Raw genomic sequence first — 18,817 nt, 5'->3', positions numbered from 1 at the left:
CTGAAACCTATAGCTCTGATACCAATCTGTCACACCCCGAAATATCAGAGCTGGCATGACTGGACCGGTATCTTCATTGCACAGCGGAAGCAAATAAGCTAAGACTTCTAAAAAATGAACACCGCTAAGTACTCGAATTCCCATGGGTTCTCCTATTCCAACCGTTCCATAGCTTTGAAAATTCAACCTGAGAAAGAACATGCGAAAAAGTCAACATAAAGTTGAGCGAGTTCATAGTTTTTTTTAAAAAGATTTTAAACAAATCTTTTTGTATACCGGTTTAAAAGCTGTTGAGAAAATATAGAAAAATCATTTTCTCGGCATGATATATGAAAGTTGTGAGTCTAGCCCAAAAGAGTATTTGTAAGCAGGACCAACACGTCCTCTTACTTGTATATAAGTTGAAAACATTATCAAAGTTTGTAAATACATGTATTACGAGTTTGCGTCAAATGAATATTAAAAACATTTGAAAGTTATAGTGTTGTAAGTTGGTATGTAAAGCGTCTATGAACATGTTGATCATTAATGTTTCGCGAGGACATTAATATATGCGACGACATAGGAGGTACTCAACCCGCGTAGGCAATTTAAGTGTCGAACTCTCGACGCTGGACACAACAGCACTCTAAGTGGTCACCCATGGACCGTGAGTGGGGCTCGCCCGTACCCATTAGATCTAACCTTTGTTCCTTGGTCCTCAAAAGGATTAATGGCACCTCAGTTACAGCCTATGCTCACATGATCTAAGAGTTCATTCCATAACTTAATCATACCTAAGTTTGACATGTATTTTCCCCCGAAAGTTGTAAACCGAAATGTTGAAAGAAAAGGGGGACATGATCTCACTGAGTTATCTCGTTTTTCGTACGCAGGCCAACCCAGTCCCGTTGTTGTAACTAGGACATTCTCGTCTCTAGTTATGAAAATCATGCACGTTTGCGAAAATACGCGTTTGTTTTGTAAAACCGGTATGTTTAGTATAAACCTTTCGTAAACCATTCGAGTTCGTTGAAATTCATTTGCAATATGGTTTATAAATATGTGTTTTCGTTCATCGAAATAGTGTTTTCTTTTGCAAAAACTTGCATGTCTTTCCACCCCCGAAAACATTTATAAAATGTAAAGCCGTAAAAAGTGGGGGTTATGAACTCACCTTGACAATCCTGTGCAAAGCTAGCTTAACGTGATTCCGTAGTGTCATCCCACGAATGTGAACTCGCTAGCGTGCAACTAAAGCATTCCTAATCAAGGAATAATTATAAGTTTCTAACTAAATTGACGTAGCTAAACTACGTGTCCGAGCTCTACCGAGTCGTTAACAAAACGACTCTACGAAGGAAGGTGTGAATATTTTTGTTTTGAAATAACCAAACTATTGTTAGTTGATCCCGTTTATGATTGGGATAAAACTAAGTCTCGGAAACGACTTAGTTTTTCCGAGTGATTTAGAATATATATATTTATATATAACCAAATATAAATATATACCTGCGATGTCGTGTTGGTTGTGAAGTAGAAAGCGTATGTGAATAGTAGTACGACTCTTTCGAAATGTCGTATATGACATGGTAGTATACCGTTGTAATTTGCGTAGGATGGAAACAAATAGATATATATATATATATATATATATGTGTGTGTATATATATATATAAAAAAACTTGACGTCTAAAACGAATATTAAGCGTTTGAAATAGTTTAAAAACTATATTTAGTTTGTAAGAGAGTTTAAGGTCGGCGTTTTAAAATAAATATAAACGATTATCTTTATGTTATAAAATAAAACGAAGTAACTATGTTCGAAATAAATATAAACAATTACATTTATTTTATAAAAACGTTCAAGATAAATATATACGTTATATTTATTTTACATAAGTATTCATGCTTCGTTAACTAGTAATTTGTGTTTTGTCAAAGTGTCGTAAAGTCGTTTTATAAATCACAAAGTGTCGCCAAAATTTAATGTACCTTTATATTCGTTTTGTAAAAAAAACTTGAACTTCAATATATATCGTTCTTAGAATATAATAAGTTTTGTGTTACGGGTTTTTAGCGAAGATCGGACAGAGTTTCCTCTGTTTTAGGACGATCCCGACAACTAAAGTGTCGATTTATTTTGTCAAAATTCAACAATGTTTCACAACCATTATATATAAAGTTTACGCCAAGTATATCAAAACGTCAATTACGAAACCAAATCACTAATGTAAAACCGTTAGTTAGTCGGGTCGAGCTCGGTTCGCGTAGACTAATAAAATCTAAAAATAACATACTAATAATTTGCTATGTTTAAGCTTTACCGAGCCTCGTGGCGACTCATTTGACCGGAGTTTGACCGAGTTGACTCGGTTTGACCGAGTCAACCGAACCGCTCCCTAATCTGACCAAGTTGACTGAACTACATTCGACATTGACCCGCACCAAACTGAGCTGACTCGGACCGAGGTTGCTGTTATCCGTCTTGACTGGCTTTGACTGTGTTGACTTCTGTTGACCAGCGTTGACTGAGTCGACCCGGTTTGACCCGAGTCGACCGAACCGAGACTGAGACCCAAACCAAACTGACAGTATGAACCGAGCCGTATCATGGATCTGGAATATTATAACCCTGCTCAAACCAAGAACCCAACACGAATCTGAGCCAGATCTGAACCAAAACTCGAACCGTCACAGAACCTGGAACATGAATCCAAAGCTGAATATGAGAAAAGAAACCCGCTGCCTTGTGACCGATCAAAACATCATTATCAACTGCAGATCTTTACACCTTCAACATCAATAAATCATCATCGTCACTACAACAGCCGAAGATCCAACATCATCATCAACACAACCTGAGCATCAATCGAAAAGAAATGAAAGAAAACAAGGGGAAACAGGGTCGGGAGTCTTACCGGAACCCGTCGGACAACAGAACCACCGTTGCCGGTCATCGAAAATCGACTCGACGCCGGCTTCCTACCACCGTCATCAACCCTCCACCTTCTCTCTCTCCTCGCTCTCTCTTATCCCATCGTCTCTCTCTCCATCTCCCTTTCACCTCGTCGCCACACCGCCACCAGACGATGGTGGTGGTCAACCGTTTCAATTAGAGAAGGTAAACAAGTGTGTGTGTGTGGGGGGGGGGGTGTTGTGTTGCTGACTATCGTCTGCCGCCCCAGCCGCCGAGCACCGCCACCTAGGGTGGTGGTCAGCCGGCCTCTTTTGTCTTCGTCGTCAGAGAGAGAGCCGAGAGGGTGGAGATATTAGTGTATGGAGTTTGTTTGTTTGTTTTCTTTTATTTATTTGGTTGACAATCTGCAGAGGAAATGCAAGGGATATGGCTAGGATTTTGACATAATGGAGGATATAAGGTGTTTGTGGTGATGTTTAGAGTATATGCTGAAGAAAAGGGGATCAGGGGAGAGTTGTGGTGTGCGCTGACTTATTTAGGGTTTCCAATTGACCAAGAGTGAGAAAAGGTGCTTATATACTAGGTCTTTCAAGTGGGCTTGGGCCCCAGGCCCACAAGCCCGTTTCGTGCGACCCGATTCATTTTTAGAGCCCATTTTCGTTCCCGAGCTTCATAAGTTGTCGTAAATAAAATTTTAGTGTCAAAACACTAAAAATTGCATCGGTTATCGATATATATGACGCATAATTTATCGGTTACGTTATAATGCGTAAAAAAAATTGTTTCATTCGTCGTTTCTTGATCGTTTTTCGATCCGTTTCTAATTACGAATAGTAAAATTTGAAAACGAAGTTAAATATATCATAATATGATAATATTGCGACGTAACTCGAGTCCGATGCTTCCATTTCGTTATTGATTGACGGTGTGCTCTGATTTCTGCGTTTTCCGCTCTCGCTTGCGTTTTGCGCCGTTAGAAAGCGTGATAATTTCGTATAACGGAATCCATAAATTTAAATTATATGTGTAAACTTCGTATTTGTCGGTGTTGTCAGTATTTCGTACGGTTTCAGTCCGTTATCGTTTAAAGCACAACAGTTTTCTCACAAATCCCCATACGCGCACCGCAAGGTTAGATATGCATTCCTAGACGTTCCAAGAGCCTAATTAAGTTAATTCGCGCCTTAAACATTATTTATTATCGCCTTAAACGTTTGTTAATCACGTAATTAGCAGCCGTTAATTACCGGTTGTCACAATATTGATGCTCTTTTGTAGTTATGTAACGGGGTGTTTGTTTTTTCTTCAAACATCTTCAAGAGAGCTGATGTCTACAGGCGCACAGACGTTACCATTGAAGACTATTTGTTTTTTTTAAACAGATCTGAACTCAGCTTTTTTCATCTTAAAAAAATAAGTTATGGACCCTTTTCTTAAAACATCTTCACAAAAACCCTATTAACTCCTCCCTCAAACACCAGTCCCTTCCACCGCCGTTCCTCCTCCTTCTCCGACCTCCCTCTTCTCCGACCTCCCTCTTCTCCTCCGGCGACCTCCCTCTTCTCCGACCTCCCTCTTCAACACCTCCTACTTCAACGAAGACCAGCAGCCAACCAATAAGACCACCGGCTGGTTGCCGGCGGTGGTTTCTCCCGGAACCGACACCCCTCCGACTCCCTCCTTCTCCGACAACTGCCGCACCCCCACACCCTCATTCTTACCCCTTTCGGTTCTCCGGTGAGTGACGAGCACACAAATCATAAGAGAGGGAGGAGAAATCAGAAGTGAGAGAGGAGAAATCAGGAGAGAGAGAGAGAGAGAGAGAGGAGAAATCGGGAGAGAGGAGTGGCCGGCGATAGCAACGTTGCCGTCGAGTCTTATATTTTCAGCTTGTAGAGCTTCAGACCACATCTTCAGTTGCAGATATGAAAACAGATGAAATCAGCTTGCAGACAGTTTATGTCTGTAAAAACAAACAGCACCTAATGGAATTTTGTGGTGTGGCTGCCCCAGTTTATGAGTTGGTTTTGTTTCTTAAGAAGTTTACCTTTTAAAAAAAGATGGTCCTTCATTGTTTTGTTTGTTTGCCGCCGTACAACGTTATAAAAAAGTTGAGTTGATTCTGTTTCGGAACTTAGGGACTGTTTGACAACTTCTGAATGGATAAGTGCTGAACCAGTAAGATGTCTGAACCATTAATTGTTGAACCAATAAGATGTCTGAACCATTAAGAGCCATTATAATGTTTAACCATTCAGAGGCAAGGCAACGACAAATGTCTGAATCATTCAGACATCTGCTCGCGAAACAAACAGTCTGAACCATTAAATGCTGAACCAAAAAGAGGTCTGAACCATTAAGGCTATAGAGTATGGGGGTGGTGGATTGGATCATGGATTGCCACATGAGACATGGTTCTCGTGGTACACCGTCCCCCTTCCTAAACCATGGTGGTTCGCATGGTTTAATCCATGGCAACCATGACCATCTTTCAACTATTGAGATGATTTTGATTAGTGGGGGAGGACAATGAATGATACTGGGGGTCATGGTCCACACCATATAAGGTGGTGAATTAGGTTGGTGGATACGAGTGAGGAGACATAACGCTGATGTGGAAGGTAATGGTAATCATTTGGGTCATGATCACACCACACAACCTAAGAGCTGTAACAAACAGGCCCAAAATATGTTCCAATTAAAAAATCCGTAATTTATTTATTTATGTTAATTTGTTAAAAGTATTTGGATACTTAGACTATGGGGTGTGGAGGGGATTGGGTTGGGGGCATTGCTCGACACGTGGCAAATGTGAGCTCCATCACTAGTCCACACCCAAAAAAGTGGGGTGTGGTAGCAACATGACCTTGCTGGCGTGAGTTGCCATGTTTTTTTAGAGTTGGCTATTATATAAAATAACACAACTTATATTAGTTTAAAAAAAGTTACATAAAAGACAATGCTAAAAAAAACTACTTAATAAACGCTAAAATATAAAAAAAATACTATTTATTAAATCCTAAAAAATAAAAAAAAAATACAAAGTACGGTAAATATTAATGTGAGTTACCCACTTAAAATCCGTATTCCCATTGTGCCTGTATCGTGGGTCAAGCCGCCCGCAGGGACACGATCGAAGCAAACTTTAAACCGATCCAACTTCGGTTTGAGCTCCCGCCATTTGTGTTGACACGCGTTTAAGTTGTGACGCGTGTTCCCGACGTATTGTTGGTATTGTTGAAACGCTCGACCCCAATACGTGGTTTGACTGCGTTGTAGGGTTCATTGTGCGTCAACAATCGATTTCACTAGTGCTATTTCCTCCTCTTCGGTCTAATGCACCATTTTCGGTTTTTTTTTTTTTTTTTTGTATGAGTTTGGTTGAAGATATGTAATTTGTGTTGAGTATTGGTTGAAGAAGAATGAAAAAATATGTAATTTGGGTTGAGTATTTATAGGTAAAAAATGTAATTTAAAAAAAATTGATTTACCATACCATAACCGCCACCCCCAACGGCTACATCGACCCAGCCAATCAAAGCAGCGCCCCACGCCAGCAGGGAAACGTCATAGCCAACGCTAGGCCGATATGGTCTAGCCGGCATTGCTTGACAACCGTCACACCAGCCCACACCCCACGGTCTTAGGTTTATAATAAATTGCGTGCATATAGGTATGTTCGTGTTTGTCTGACCACGCGATTCTTGTCGTATTAAAGCAGATAAAATTTAGGACATATAAATTGCGACAATCGTGGACTGTGACCATCATCTCCTCTCAATTCGATCGTTTTCATTATAATTATTAGACATAAACCCTAAATTACTCTCAGGTACTTTTTTTCTTCTCGAAATCTCCTTTTGTATATCAAGAATTCAATTCTTTACCTTTTGTTTAGTCTCCAAGTTAGGTTTACATCACCCGCTACTGAGTTGAATTGTTTTCATATATTCGTGATGAAATGTGTTAGAAAGCAGCTTGTTCGGTTGAATTTTACATCAGAGTTCTGTTATGAACTTAATTTCGTATCATGTTTTGAGATCATATGTATGTGTCAACTGTTCCTGTTTGTTGATTTATAATGGTTGGATGGATTATTATTGAGCCTATGGCCTCTTGGCCTACTGGCGCACCAGGTGTTTATCCGACTAAAGTGGTGCAGGTTCGAGTCCATGTAGGTAGATTTTAGGAGTAGATTTTAGAGGGAGTTCACGGTTCAAAAGAAAAAGAAAAAAAAAAAGATTTATAATCGATTTCTATATTTTGATGTAGAGATTGAGTGCCATATCATGGGGGGAAGTTCGATTGATGATGATTGGGAGTTCACATCTCCTTCGAATGCACTTCGAACGCTTGTTTTGGTTGGAAGAACAGGTAATGGGAAAAGTGCAACAGGGAATAGCATCCTTGGAAGGAAAGAATTTGCATCAAAGGCAAGCTCTGCTGGTGTAACAAGTACTTCCGAGCTCAGAACAGCTGTGTTGAAAGATGGGCAGATGCTTAATGTCATAGATACTCCTGGTATTTTAATTATTTATTAAAAGTTGTAATAGTTTCTTTTATCTTTTGTTTAATTTTGGATCGCTAACGGGTAGTACAATGGTAGGACTGTTTGATTCCTCTGTTGATACTGAATTTATTGGGAAGGAGATTGTTAAATGTATAAATATGGCGAGAGATGGTATCCATGCTGTTCTTGTTGTCCTCTCGGTTAGGAATCGGTTTTCAAAAGAAGAAGAAGCTGCGATAAGTAGTTTAAGGACTCTATTTGGGAGCAAAATTAATGATTATATGATTGTGGTTTTTACCGGTGGGGATGAACTTGAGGACAATGAACAAACTTTGGAAGAGTTCTTAGAAGACTATCCCGAATCATTGAAGGTTAAATATATGCCAAAACATGGTTTTTGACATTTTTCTTGTTTGATATTGAGTTTACTATATTGATGAGATCTTTTTTAGAAATTGACCAATATTCAAAAGTTAAAACTAATAATTGATTATTGGTTCAGGAAACCCTTGGCCTGTGTGGAGATAGATGTGTTCTTTTTGATAACAGGACAAAAGATCAAAGGAAAAAAATGCAACAAGTACAAGAATTACTCTCTCTTGTCAACTTGGTGTTGACCAAGAACAACGGGAAACCATACACCGATGAGATCTTTAGTGAATTAAGGGTGAAACACATTTTTTTCATCACCGTTATACATTCTTATTATTGAAATGTTTGTTTTTGACCAATCGTCAATGTTGCATAAACTATACATGTACTAACAGAGAGGGACTATGAAGCTTCACGAACAAACAGAAGAAGTTCAAATGTTGGAGGGATATACCAAACAAGAAATATCTGAGCTAACAGAACAAATGTATAAATCATATGAAGAGCAGCTTAAGCGAATTACCGAAATGGTATTCCTTTTTTTTTCAAATGATATTAGCTTAGCTGTGTAATTTCCTGCCTTTATTATTAATGATAATACCATATATATCCTTTGTTTGCAAATTCTTATCTTGGTAGCATGAAATTTGTTTTAATTGCATAGAGAAGTAGGCATATAGCTTAATTACACAAAAAGATATACTAAACTACAAATTTCTGAAGCTATTTTTTTAGAAAAGAAAAACCAGTTGTTGACTATGATGTTTCAAGGTTTGTGTGTTAGCAAGGGTTAACAGATCTTTCTTAAACAACTTTTTCTGTTTTATTTTACTTAAAAATCATGGTCATTTTTAGTGTCTGTCAAAACGGGTCAAATCAATCTTCAACGGTTGGCATAGTTGTAAGTGATTCCCTCTGGCTGGTTTAAATCCGATTTCCCCTCGCTTTCGCCTTTACGCCCCTCGAAGGCCACCTGCTCAATACAAATTGTGTTTTACCTCGACGTTGGGTAGCAGGGTGTTGGTGGGGCCTGTGAGTTTTTCGTTGACGGGTTCTCATAGTCATAAGAAAAATGGGCCAAGTCGGTTTGGGTTGACCCACAATCTTTTGTTTATTATTTTGAACTTCTTTTTATTAATAATTAATGTGTTATGCATGATTTCAAAAAAATGTATTATCAAAAATACTAATCATAAAACTTCTATTAAAGCATCTTAGGTGGTGGTTGATTTTGACACAGAAAACTTATTTTATTGTTACCCATATGAGATAAAAACATAACCTATATCGTTAGCATGGTTTGTATTTGTAATGAAGCTCAATTGATGATTTACAGGTTGAGTCGAGGTTGAAGGAAACGACTACAAGACTTGAACAACAATTGGCTGAAGAACAGGTGGCCCGGTTGAAGGCTGAAGAAATGGCTTATGCTGCTCAAGCGAAATCCAATGATGAAATCCGGAAGCTCAGAGAGAATTTAGAGAGAGCCCAAAGGGAGACCGAGGAGCTACGAACGAGAGCTGAAAGTGGCAAATGTGCTATTTTATAAACTTATGGTTGGTGGTTCCTTTCTCCTAAAAACATGTATTATAACGGTTGGATAACCTTAACACTCGTATGTTCCAACTCACGTGGATTTCTTATATCTTATTATATAAGATCTAATTTACATCTAAGTTATATATATAATAACCGGAGTCATTTATTTTCATGATTGTTACGTGTGGCTTTTTTTTTTAATATTATAACATGCATAATGGTTATTGTATGATAGAAAATACCTTGCTTTAAACGCACAGTGCGAGGGGAACTTAGGCAACTGGTAGATCGCTTCTGATTGCTTGAGGTGATAGGCATCATGTGTGCCTCTTGTACATATGGTTTTTTAGGTTATACATAGAGGTTGCTTATATATTTAACCATTAACCGTAATAGAGAACTGGGCAAGATGTAATGAGATTTGACCCAAACGATGACTTGAAAGAAGAAAAACACTATCAGAATGAAGACCGTACCACTAACTAATAAGATGATGGTTGGTCCCATTCAGTATGTATTGATCAGTTCACATAAAACACCAATTTTAGTTATTATGTTAGCTCACAGGAATCATCAAGACATGGCAGGTGTAATGTGAAGTTGGGTCAATGTATGAGATTACAATTTTTATAACTCGAGTTCAGAAAAGAATAGAACATGAAGCTCGTGCAAGAACTTAAACCATTCATTTATCTTTCGTCTAAATGCTCTTTGCATACAGATTAAATTAAAAGAGAGAAATGAAACAGAGGAGCTGTTATCACTTCTATACTCCCTGTCACATTAATAAATTACAAAGTTAACAACAAAGACAAGCCTGAAAAGATCTAGATAACAACCACGATGAAAAGGGGGAAAGAGACTCGTGGTTCACGTGATGATACTTGATGCGCATTCTTGGGATGACGCTTCGTTGGGATTGGATGACCAAAAGGTAGTAGTGACTAACTCAATGTACGACGGTGAAGCTCTATTAGAGTATAATTAAAAATTCCGAAATAAAAAACCATCCATATTCTACTTACATGTACATTTTTAGAGTATATATGCGCATGTACTCTTCTAGGTATGTATTTGAAAAATAACATTCCAAAATTATCTTAGGTACGAAATTAATACCATTTATCTTGTCAACATAAATATAATACCTACTCGTTAGCTTAAATGACCTTTACTGTTAATATCAGTGTTGTTAAAACCGGATTGGACTGGTGTATGGGCTGGGAACCATACCATTTCATGGTTTGGTTCGCATGGGCTAACTTAACTAGCTTTGGATTAGCCGGTTTCTAGTGAGTAGTGATTGAGTCTGTTTAATGTAACTATACACACACATAATGCATAAAAGCAATCAAAGTAATGTATTGTTGAAAAAAGAGAGTAAAGGTTACAAGAGCAAAAAAAAAAAGAAAAATTGTTATCGAAAAAAAGTACATTAATCTTAGTGTTAACTCTCTATTACCTCTTAAGAGTAATTGTAATGAGGCTACGAACTGGCAATAAAAGGCCAATAGACCATGTGGAGGACTAGAGGATGTTTGGATCAGTGGCGGAGCTAGCCCAAAAATTCAGGGGCATCCCAAATTTTTTTTTTTTTTGGATAAGAGGTATCCTTTAATATAAAACTGAAGTTTTTTATTTTTATTTTTTTTACACTACGAAAACGGTATGAAGACGGGGTTAGGGCTAGCCCGTGCTACCCCTTCTAATACAGTAGCTCCACCCCTGGTCTGAATGGAGATATAATAGACGTTTCATTAGTCATCTTGGCTATGGTGTTTCTTGGGACACGAATGCTCACGAAATGGTGATGGTGTTGGCACACAAAACTTTCTCTTTTTTTCTTCCAATTTAATTAAATTATGTTATAAGGTTCATTGTTAAATGTTTGTATTAGCACAAAAAACTCGAACCCGGATCCGGAAAAAAAACCCGGAACCAGGTATTATAAAAATCGGGTTTTCTATACCCGAACCTGAACCCGACCCTACCCATATGGTAGGGACCGGGTATTCATATTTGATCTAAAACCCGAACCCGAAACCGGGTTTTTTTATACCCGAAACCTGATTATTATAAATACCCGGAACCGGTTTTTATAAATACCTGGAACTGGGTTTTATAAATACCCGGAACTGGGTTTTTTATACCCGGTTATATAGCTACCTCTAGTTTTAAGTAGATGCATCTTTGAAAATATGATTACACACACCTAATTTTGGACATTCCACTTTGATGTAATCTTGTTTAATTATTAAGTTTCTAATGATATTTGAAGTATTTGGTCATTATTCCCCTCTATTCGCTGGAAAGATCCATTGGTGTTTGTCTAATACAAAAAAATGAAAAATTGATGGAACTTGGTTAAAACATAACATAGCAAATAAAATATATTGTTGTTTATGTAATCCAAATGGATTCAAATCAGGACTATTCCTTCGATCTAGCACTATCGAATTTAAATTTAGAAATGTCATTAAAATTTCAATAGGCACAATCCACTAAAACATATAAAGAAGCATTAATACCCAGTCGAGTTTTTTTAATACCCGGTGCGGGTTTTTTCCCAACCCGATGCATACCCGAACTCTACCCGATGAATACCCGAACCGAACCCGAACCCGGAAATAGGGTATTATAATACTCGGGTTTTATAAAACCCTACCCGAACCCGGGTATATAGGGTATACATTTTTGGTAGGAAACCCGGACCCGACCCGGTTTTTAAAAAACCCGATTTTGTAAAACCCGATCCTACCCGAACCCGATTCCATACCCGGAACCAGTTTTTAAAAAAAAATTAAAAAACCCGATTTGTGCACCACTAGTTTGTATTAAGAATTATTATTTTTCTTTATATTTAAGAAGTTTTGGGTCACTCAATTAAAGAGTCCAACCAAGGTTAGTTAGAATAGAACTATTAGCCCATAAGAAAAGCCCAAAACTTATCCTAAGACCTAAGAAAGCCCACCGTAATAATTTCATATCTTCTCTAGCTTTCCTGGTTGCTGTTTGGCCCTAATTCCCTCTTCACTTCACTGCTTTACACATACAGCAACCAACGAACTCCGGTAAGATCATTTCTTCCACGTCTCAATACCGGTTCAGATCTGTTCTTATTTTTCATTTTCTGTAATTTGATTCACAACCTCCATATAGTTAAAATCTGTTACTGTCTGTGATTAATTGGCCACTAGAGTATCGGAATCAAACGGTGTTTACACAACGGTAGATACTTTACGTTGTTAGGTATTTACTACCGCTGTTTTTATGATCCAAATCATGTGTTGGTTGGTTGTTATACCATCAGAAACCCTAGAAATTAGAATCTTCAAAACCCTAATTTTATCGTTTTATTATTATTTCAACTGGATATGTAATTGTTGAAACTTGACAGGAAACAGTTTATATCACATAATATATGATTTGTTACTTTTATATTACATATAGTTATAACTAGATAGTTGATGTGTTATATTTTTATTGTTCAGGTTACAATAACCTTCAAGGCTACTGCATTTCAAATATCGGCTGATTTTTAATGGCGGTATGTTACGGTTTTACTTTGATAACTTGTGGAGTTTATAAGATTGTTTTTTCATATTGTTTGTCTACTTTTGATGTGTGTCTCAGGTTGAAAGACTTTTTAAAGATGAAGCTACCGAAGAAAAGGGTGAACGAGCCCGTATGGTGAGTTTTCTAAGACTCTTGGAATCTGTCTTGTTTTTTTTATGCTTTTGGTTTGCTCAGCTGCACTTACTTATGATAGTAGCAACCAATGTTTAATTGTTTTCATAACCGGACCGCCACCGGTCATTGATTCTGGCGCCTTACGGGTTCACTAGTCGCCGGTATGGTCAGGTCGGTGAAAAAAACCGTATGACACCATGAGTCCATGAGTAATTTAAAAGTTCAGAATATAAATATATAACTAATCTAAAACAAAATATCGAAATACTATTTATTTATTTATTTTTGTGTGGATTTTGTAATATTAGTAAAATCTAAAGCCTCAAATAAACATGATATATAGTAATAACTCAGAAAATGAGATTTCTGATGGAGAAAAAAACAAAAAGAAATTAAATTCAGTTCGGCTTGTAGCCAGCTGGCTCAAATTAAGGCGCTTCAAAGAGACACAACTGAACCAATTATGTGTTCGGTTCTCAGTTTGGTTCGGTATTGAAAACACTGGTAGTAACTAGCATGTCTTTTATTTATTGTAAAAAATCATTATTGATTTATTGGATACAAATTATCTTTCACGATGCAGGCATCCTTTGTTGGAGCCATGGCAATAGCTGACTTGGTCAAAACAACCCTAGGGCCAAAAGGAATGGTCTGTCTTCTTTTCTATTTTGTAACATGTATAATTTAGCTAATAAATTTTGATCTGCATATTTGTCTAATTAATTATTTATAATTATATCTTATTTGCAGGATAAAATATTACAGTCTACAGGTAGAGGACACAGTGTCACTGTCACTAATGATGGTGCCACTATCTTAAAGTCCCTTCATATTGACAACCCTGCTGCTAAGGTTCTTATTGGTATCCTTTGAATTGTAACAGTGTTTGTGTTTTATAATTATCATATTATCATTTTCAACTTTTTACATTTAAAAAAAATTTCGATATGTGAGTTAGTATCTAATATAATCACTAAGGAGGCGGTGAAGAGTGCTATAGACTTGAGATTTTTCACAAAAAAATTTAATCAAGTTTTTGAAGTTTCTTAATAAAAAATTAGATATCTCAAAAGTGCAAGATGATGAAGTGGGTGATGGGACTACTTCAGTGGTGGTTTTGGCTGGTGAGCTTTTGAGGGAAGCTGAAAAGTTAGTAGGATCAAAAATTCACCCGATGACAATAATTTCAGGTTTTTTTTTCGTCTTTTTTTTGTCTGTTAGTTTTTTTGTTAATTTCAGTTTAAATTGTGTATTTACGTTAAAATGCTTGATCGTTTTTTCAGGTTTCCGTATGGCTGCTGACTGTGCTCGTAAAGCATTGCTGGACAGGGTCAAGGATAATAAAGATGATGCAGGTTGTTATTGGTGACATTAGTTATACTAGTTCATCTTTCATTATGTGATTTTGCATTTATAGTTTATTTTGGTCACTTTAAATATTTACAAATCTTAAGATATTTTGTTCATTTGAGAGTTAAGGTTCATAAAAGCAGGAAATCAGTACCTTTTCTCTATTCTAGGCTTATTTAAATTATATTTATTGTTTTTTTTTTGTTTCTGCAGAAAAATTCAGGTCAGATTTGATGAGGATTGCTAAGACTACTTTGAGCTCGAAAATTCTCTCACAGGACAAGGAACATTTTGCAAAACTGGCTGTTGATGCTGTTATGAGGCTGAAGGTGAGTTTCTGCCTGTATTTATCAACTATTTAAAGTAGATAAATGTTTTTATGACCTAAAACTCTAAAAGGGGCAAAAGTTTACATCATTACATGTATTAATGTCATCATTTATTAAAAAAAAATCTTTATTAGTTGTTTCTGATAATTTCTTTGAATATGTTAAGGGAAGCACAAACCTGGAATCCATCCAAATTATCAAGAAAGCTGGAGGGTCACTAAAGGATTCGTTTTTGGATGAGGGGTAGGTCAAAATCAAATAACGTTATTCTTTTATTTTACTATTATTGACTAATACGAAACAGATTTCACATAAGAAGATGATACCCTAAATGTAATTGGTATAACATTTTTATGCAGATTTATTCTAGACAAAAAGATCGGCCTTGGGCAACCAAAACGCATAGAAAATGCAAACATTTTGGTTGCAAATACTGCAATGGACACTGATAAAGTAAAGATCTACGGAGCACGTGTTCGGGTAGATTCAATGGCCAAAGTTGCTCAGATTGAAGGAGCAGAAAAAGAAAAGATGAGAGAAAAAGTGCAAAAGATAATTGGTCATGGGATTAACTGCTTTGTTAATCGACAGTTAATATACAATTTCCCTGAGGAGTTGTTTGCTGATGCTGGCATTCTTGCAATCGAGCATGCTGATTTTGATGGTATTGAACGCCTTGCTTTAGTTACTGGTGGTGAAATAGCATCGACTTTTGATAACCCAGAGTCTGTTAAACTTGGGCACTGCAAACTCATTGAGGAGATTATGATTGGTGAGGATAAGTTGATCCACTTCTCGGGTGTTGAAATGGGTCAGGCTTGTACCATTGTTTTGAGAGGAGCAAGGTATGTCATATATTTTATGTATATATTATTAATATTAATATTTTTTGTCTTAAGACGTATAGATTCACTTTTTACGTTAGTATTTAGCAATATTCTCATCATATCTAAACAAATTTGAATCTTCTGTGAGGTGGTATGCTAAAATGTATGTTTTTAATATTTGATATTGTGATCTATAATTAACCGTAACAAAATATGCTGGAGGAGATAATTTTCTAAATGTGTTTCTGTTTGAAATTGTAATTATTTGTTTTCTAAATATTCCACAAATTCCGAATATTTAAGAAGCTAACAGATAACATGCTAAAAAGTCATTTTTTTCACATTTTATCAAGTATTCTTATTTAAAATACAATTACTTAAAAACATATATTCAGTTAATTATCTGTTAACTATGTTTTTAAAGATATATATTTCACTAGTTCACTATTTATTAGCATCGTTATCATTTAAAATGTGAGTAAAAAGAGGGGAAAATAATGGCGAAACTAATTATGATACTAATTATCCGAAAACTAATTATTTAATCCTTAGATAAGCAGGTGATCAGATAATCAGTTGTATATCCCCGTCTTAAAATTTTAATAATCTTACATGCTGACCCCTATGGTGAATTTAGATTTCTGACATTGGTAAGGCCATCCGTAGTCATAAAGCCCCTTTGTGGGCGTTATGCGACACGTGTCGTGCCACGTCATACAGGGGCTTTATGGGGCGTTATGTCACTTGAGTCCGTAGTCATAAAGCCCCTACCTCATCATTACTCAATTAATTAATTTTCAATTTTTTAATTAATTTCTAAACCTTTTAAATTAAAAACATTACATTAAATAAAAAACATTAAGTTTTTTAAAGTTATTTTACAAGTATTAAAACTGCCATATTTTTTAACTTTCAAAAACAGGGACCAAATGTATTAAGCATGTAAAGCAAAAACTTTCAAAATCAATTGTGTATTAAGCAAAAACAACAGGGACTAAATGTGTATTAAGCAAAAACAGGGACCAAATGTGTATTAAGCAAAAACTTTCAATATCAAATACCTTCCGCCGCCTCCTGTCTTCTTCTCCAATTTTCCGGCGAGTTGGCATTCGATTTTCCGGCGACTTGGCATTCGATTTTCCGGCCGAATCCTATGTCTTCTTCTCTCCTATGTCTTCTTCTCCGATTTGCAGGGACTAAGTTTGTATAAAACCAAAACTATTCAAGAACCATCACGCCGCGAAGATTATCGCGCTTCAAAAAAATTTTCGAGCATAGCGCCCTTGGGGGCGGTGTTTCCGGCGCTATAATGGCGCGATCTCCATTTTGGGCGGTATATCAAGCCCCACTACGTTCAACCTAAGGATGGCACTAATTCTCATTTTTTGCAGCTTTCATGTTCTCGATGAAGCAGAAAGATCTTTGCATGATGCCTTGTGTGTGCTGTCTCAGACAGTAAACGACAGTAGGGTCCTCTTAGGTGGTGGATGGCCTGAGATGGTGATGGCAAAGGCAGTGGATGAGCTGGCACGAAAGACCCCGGGCAAAAAGTCTCATGCCATTGAAGCTTTCTCACGCGCCCTCATTGCAATCCCAACAACTATTGCTGACAATGCTGGTTTAGACAGTGCTGAGTTAGTAGCTCAACTTCGTGCTGAGCACCACAAAGAGGATAGCAATGCAGGGATTGATGTGATCACCGGCGCTGTAAGTGACTAGAGCTGTTCACTTTAAATTGTTGGTTTTCATTATAGAATTCCATTACAATAATAAACATTTTAAAATGTGTATGGTTACAGGTTGGAGATATGTCAGTGCTTGGAATATCAGAGGCGTTTAAGGTGAAGCAGGCTGTATTGCTCTCTGCAACCGAAGCTGCAGAAATGATTCTGAGAGTCGATGAAATCATCACCTGTGCACCGAGAAGGAGAGAAGATAGGATGTAGGTCCATGCCATGTGTCGTTAACCGATTGGTTATGTGCTCTTGGAGTTACTAAGATCAGACTAGTTGGGTTGGGTATGGGTTTTGTTTGGTTTGGTTTTTAGTTTTACGAGGGTGTAGTACCTAAAACCTAAGTTTTGTTTGGTTATTTGCTGTAGCAAAATGTCGCATTACGTCATCTGTTCTTTATTCTGAAGGGAACTATATCTTGAACTATTGTCACGAGGCATGTATCCAGTCTCTGTGTTTAAATGTTATCGACTTGAGTGGCAAAATGGATGAGTTGGGTTTGTGTAACGGGTCAAAATGTTTTTGGGTTAAATTAAGTTTCAGTCAGATTAGATACTTGCGGCGGCGGTGGTAGTGATGATGGTGGAAGTGGTGGTGGTGTGGTGGATGGTGGAAGTGGTGGTCCGGTGGATGGTGGCATTGGGTTAAGAGGATTATCCATTACAAATTACAATGCTGCTCAATCCAGGGTGGCTAAAGAAAACATTTGATGTAAAATTTGCACATCTTTTTGCCCATTAAACATCTCTACTAGATCCAAAATTTGCCCTAGTTCATTGAAACAGTTTATTTTCAGTCACTTTATTTACTTACCAAGTTCAAAACCCTCTTTAAGTTCATTGAAACAATTTATTTTCAATCACTTTATATACTTACCAAGTTCAAAACCCTCTGGTTGGTGATGCTCATCGGTGGTTATAGGTTATTGCTGTTGCTGTTGGGCAACTTCCCTCCTTTTATCCAACAAAAACTCTTCAACAATGTTTTTGAACCACTTGAAGAAAAGTAAACCTACTTAGCAAGGATAATATGAAAACATTTATTAAGAACTGCGATTAATTATGTATAAAGTTATGTATAAAAGAATACAGTTCTAAACATGTGTAACGAAATGATAAAATTTCAAGGAAAAAGGTTATGCATCATGACAAGTGTCCGCACAAACTCAACACTTCACATGATGCTCAAATTTTCTCACAAATTTTCTTTTATAGTACACACATTTTTATAATGAAAACTTCATGACATGTTAGACCATGTGTACTCGTGTAATTCCAGGGCTTTTTTATGCCCATCCACACCCAAACACGTAGAAAATTTAGCTGGGGCGTGCAAAATACAACGCCTGATGGGGATTGAATTCAACCAGTCACATTTAATCTTCTTCTTCTTGTCCAATAGTTTTTTTTGTTGGTTTATTTTATTTTATTTAATTTTTACACCCCTTTAAACATAATGCCCCACAATGTCCACATCCCCATTACACCCATTTTAGAAAACGCCTAATGATGCCCCATTGCTGACTATACTGTCACATAGCGCAAAACACCCAAGGGTGGTGTGTTAAC

General features: G+C 36.9%; 2 protein-coding genes and 1 long non-coding RNA gene across 5 annotated transcripts; 2 read left to right on the top strand and 1 right to left on the bottom strand.

Annotated features, from left to right (window-relative positions):
• Window positions 1-1,156: 1,156 nt before the first annotated feature.
• On the bottom strand, window positions 1,157-3,584 carry LOC110923066. 2 transcript variants are annotated; one of them, XR_002583702.2, is made up of 3 exons: window positions 2,901-3,453; window positions 2,307-2,801; window positions 1,157-1,244 (listed from the first exon to the last, which is right to left on the bottom strand). It is a non-coding gene; the product is annotated as an uncharacterized LOC110923066 (long non-coding RNA). The 2 variants fall into 2 exon arrangements; XR_002583701.2 differs by lacking the exon at window positions 1,157-1,244 and having other exon boundaries at window positions 2,132-2,801; window positions 2,901-3,584.
• A 3,048-nt stretch (window positions 3,585-6,632) lies between these two features.
• LOC118492545 (immune-associated nucleotide-binding protein 9-like) lies at window positions 6,633-9,454 on the top strand. The gene is made up of 6 exons (XM_035990713.1): window positions 6,633-6,731; window positions 7,172-7,420; window positions 7,506-7,780; window positions 7,912-8,076; window positions 8,177-8,311; window positions 9,118-9,454. Exons 2-6 carry the CDS (start codon window positions 7,189-7,191, stop codon window positions 9,328-9,330), a joined length of 1,020 nt encoding a protein of 339 aa, XP_035846606.1. The 5' UTR covers window positions 6,633-6,731; window positions 7,172-7,188; the 3' UTR covers window positions 9,331-9,454.
• A 2,825-nt stretch (window positions 9,455-12,279) lies between these two features.
• On the top strand, window positions 12,280-17,756 carry LOC110943657 (T-complex protein 1 subunit beta). Of its 2 annotated transcripts, none has more exons than XM_035990711.1 (12): window positions 12,280-12,391; window positions 12,812-12,867; window positions 12,954-13,010; window positions 13,594-13,659; window positions 13,761-13,872; window positions 14,072-14,200; window positions 14,294-14,365; window positions 14,574-14,689; window positions 14,856-14,932; window positions 15,049-15,534; window positions 16,908-17,223; window positions 17,316-17,756. In XM_035990711.1, exons 2-12 carry the CDS (start codon window positions 12,862-12,864, stop codon window positions 17,460-17,462), a joined length of 1,584 nt encoding a protein of 527 aa, XP_035846604.1. In that variant the 5' UTR covers window positions 12,280-12,391; window positions 12,812-12,861; the 3' UTR covers window positions 17,463-17,756. The 2 variants fall into 2 exon arrangements, with proteins under 2 accessions (XP_035846604.1, XP_035846605.1); XM_035990712.1 differs by lacking the exon at window positions 12,280-12,391 and adding an exon at window positions 12,496-12,569.
• Window positions 17,757-18,817: the final 1,061 nt, after the last annotated feature.

Source organism: Helianthus annuus, chromosome 5 (assembly GCF_002127325.2).
Source record: "Helianthus annuus cultivar XRQ/B chromosome 5, HanXRQr2.0-SUNRISE, whole genome shotgun sequence".
In the NCBI taxonomy this organism is placed as follows: domain Eukaryota; kingdom Viridiplantae; phylum Streptophyta; class Magnoliopsida; order Asterales; family Asteraceae; genus Helianthus; species Helianthus annuus.
The sequence above is the reverse complement of the archived record's forward strand: the minus strand, read 5'-3'. Positions and strand labels throughout refer to the sequence as shown.

Excerpts from the sequence above, each read along its gene's own strand:
- LOC118492545 (XM_035990713.1), top strand. The coding sequence starts at position 7,189 with ATGGGGGGAAGTTCGATTGATGATGATTGGGAGTTCACATCTCCTTCG. Across the intron at positions 7,421-7,505 it reads TAATGTCATAGATACTCCTG|GACTGTTTGATTCCTCTGTT; the intron begins GTATTTTAATTA and ends GTACAATGGTAG. Across the intron at positions 7,781-7,911 it reads ACTATCCCGAATCATTGAAG|GAAACCCTTGGCCTGTGTGG; the intron begins GTTAAATATATG and ends TTATTGGTTCAG.
- LOC110943657 (XM_035990711.1), top strand. Across the intron at positions 14,690-14,855 it reads ATGCTGTTATGAGGCTGAAG|GGAAGCACAAACCTGGAATC; the intron begins GTGAGTTTCTGC and ends GAATATGTTAAG. Across the intron at positions 17,224-17,315 it reads TTGATGTGATCACCGGCGCT|GTTGGAGATATGTCAGTGCT; the intron begins GTAAGTGACTAG and ends GTATGGTTACAG.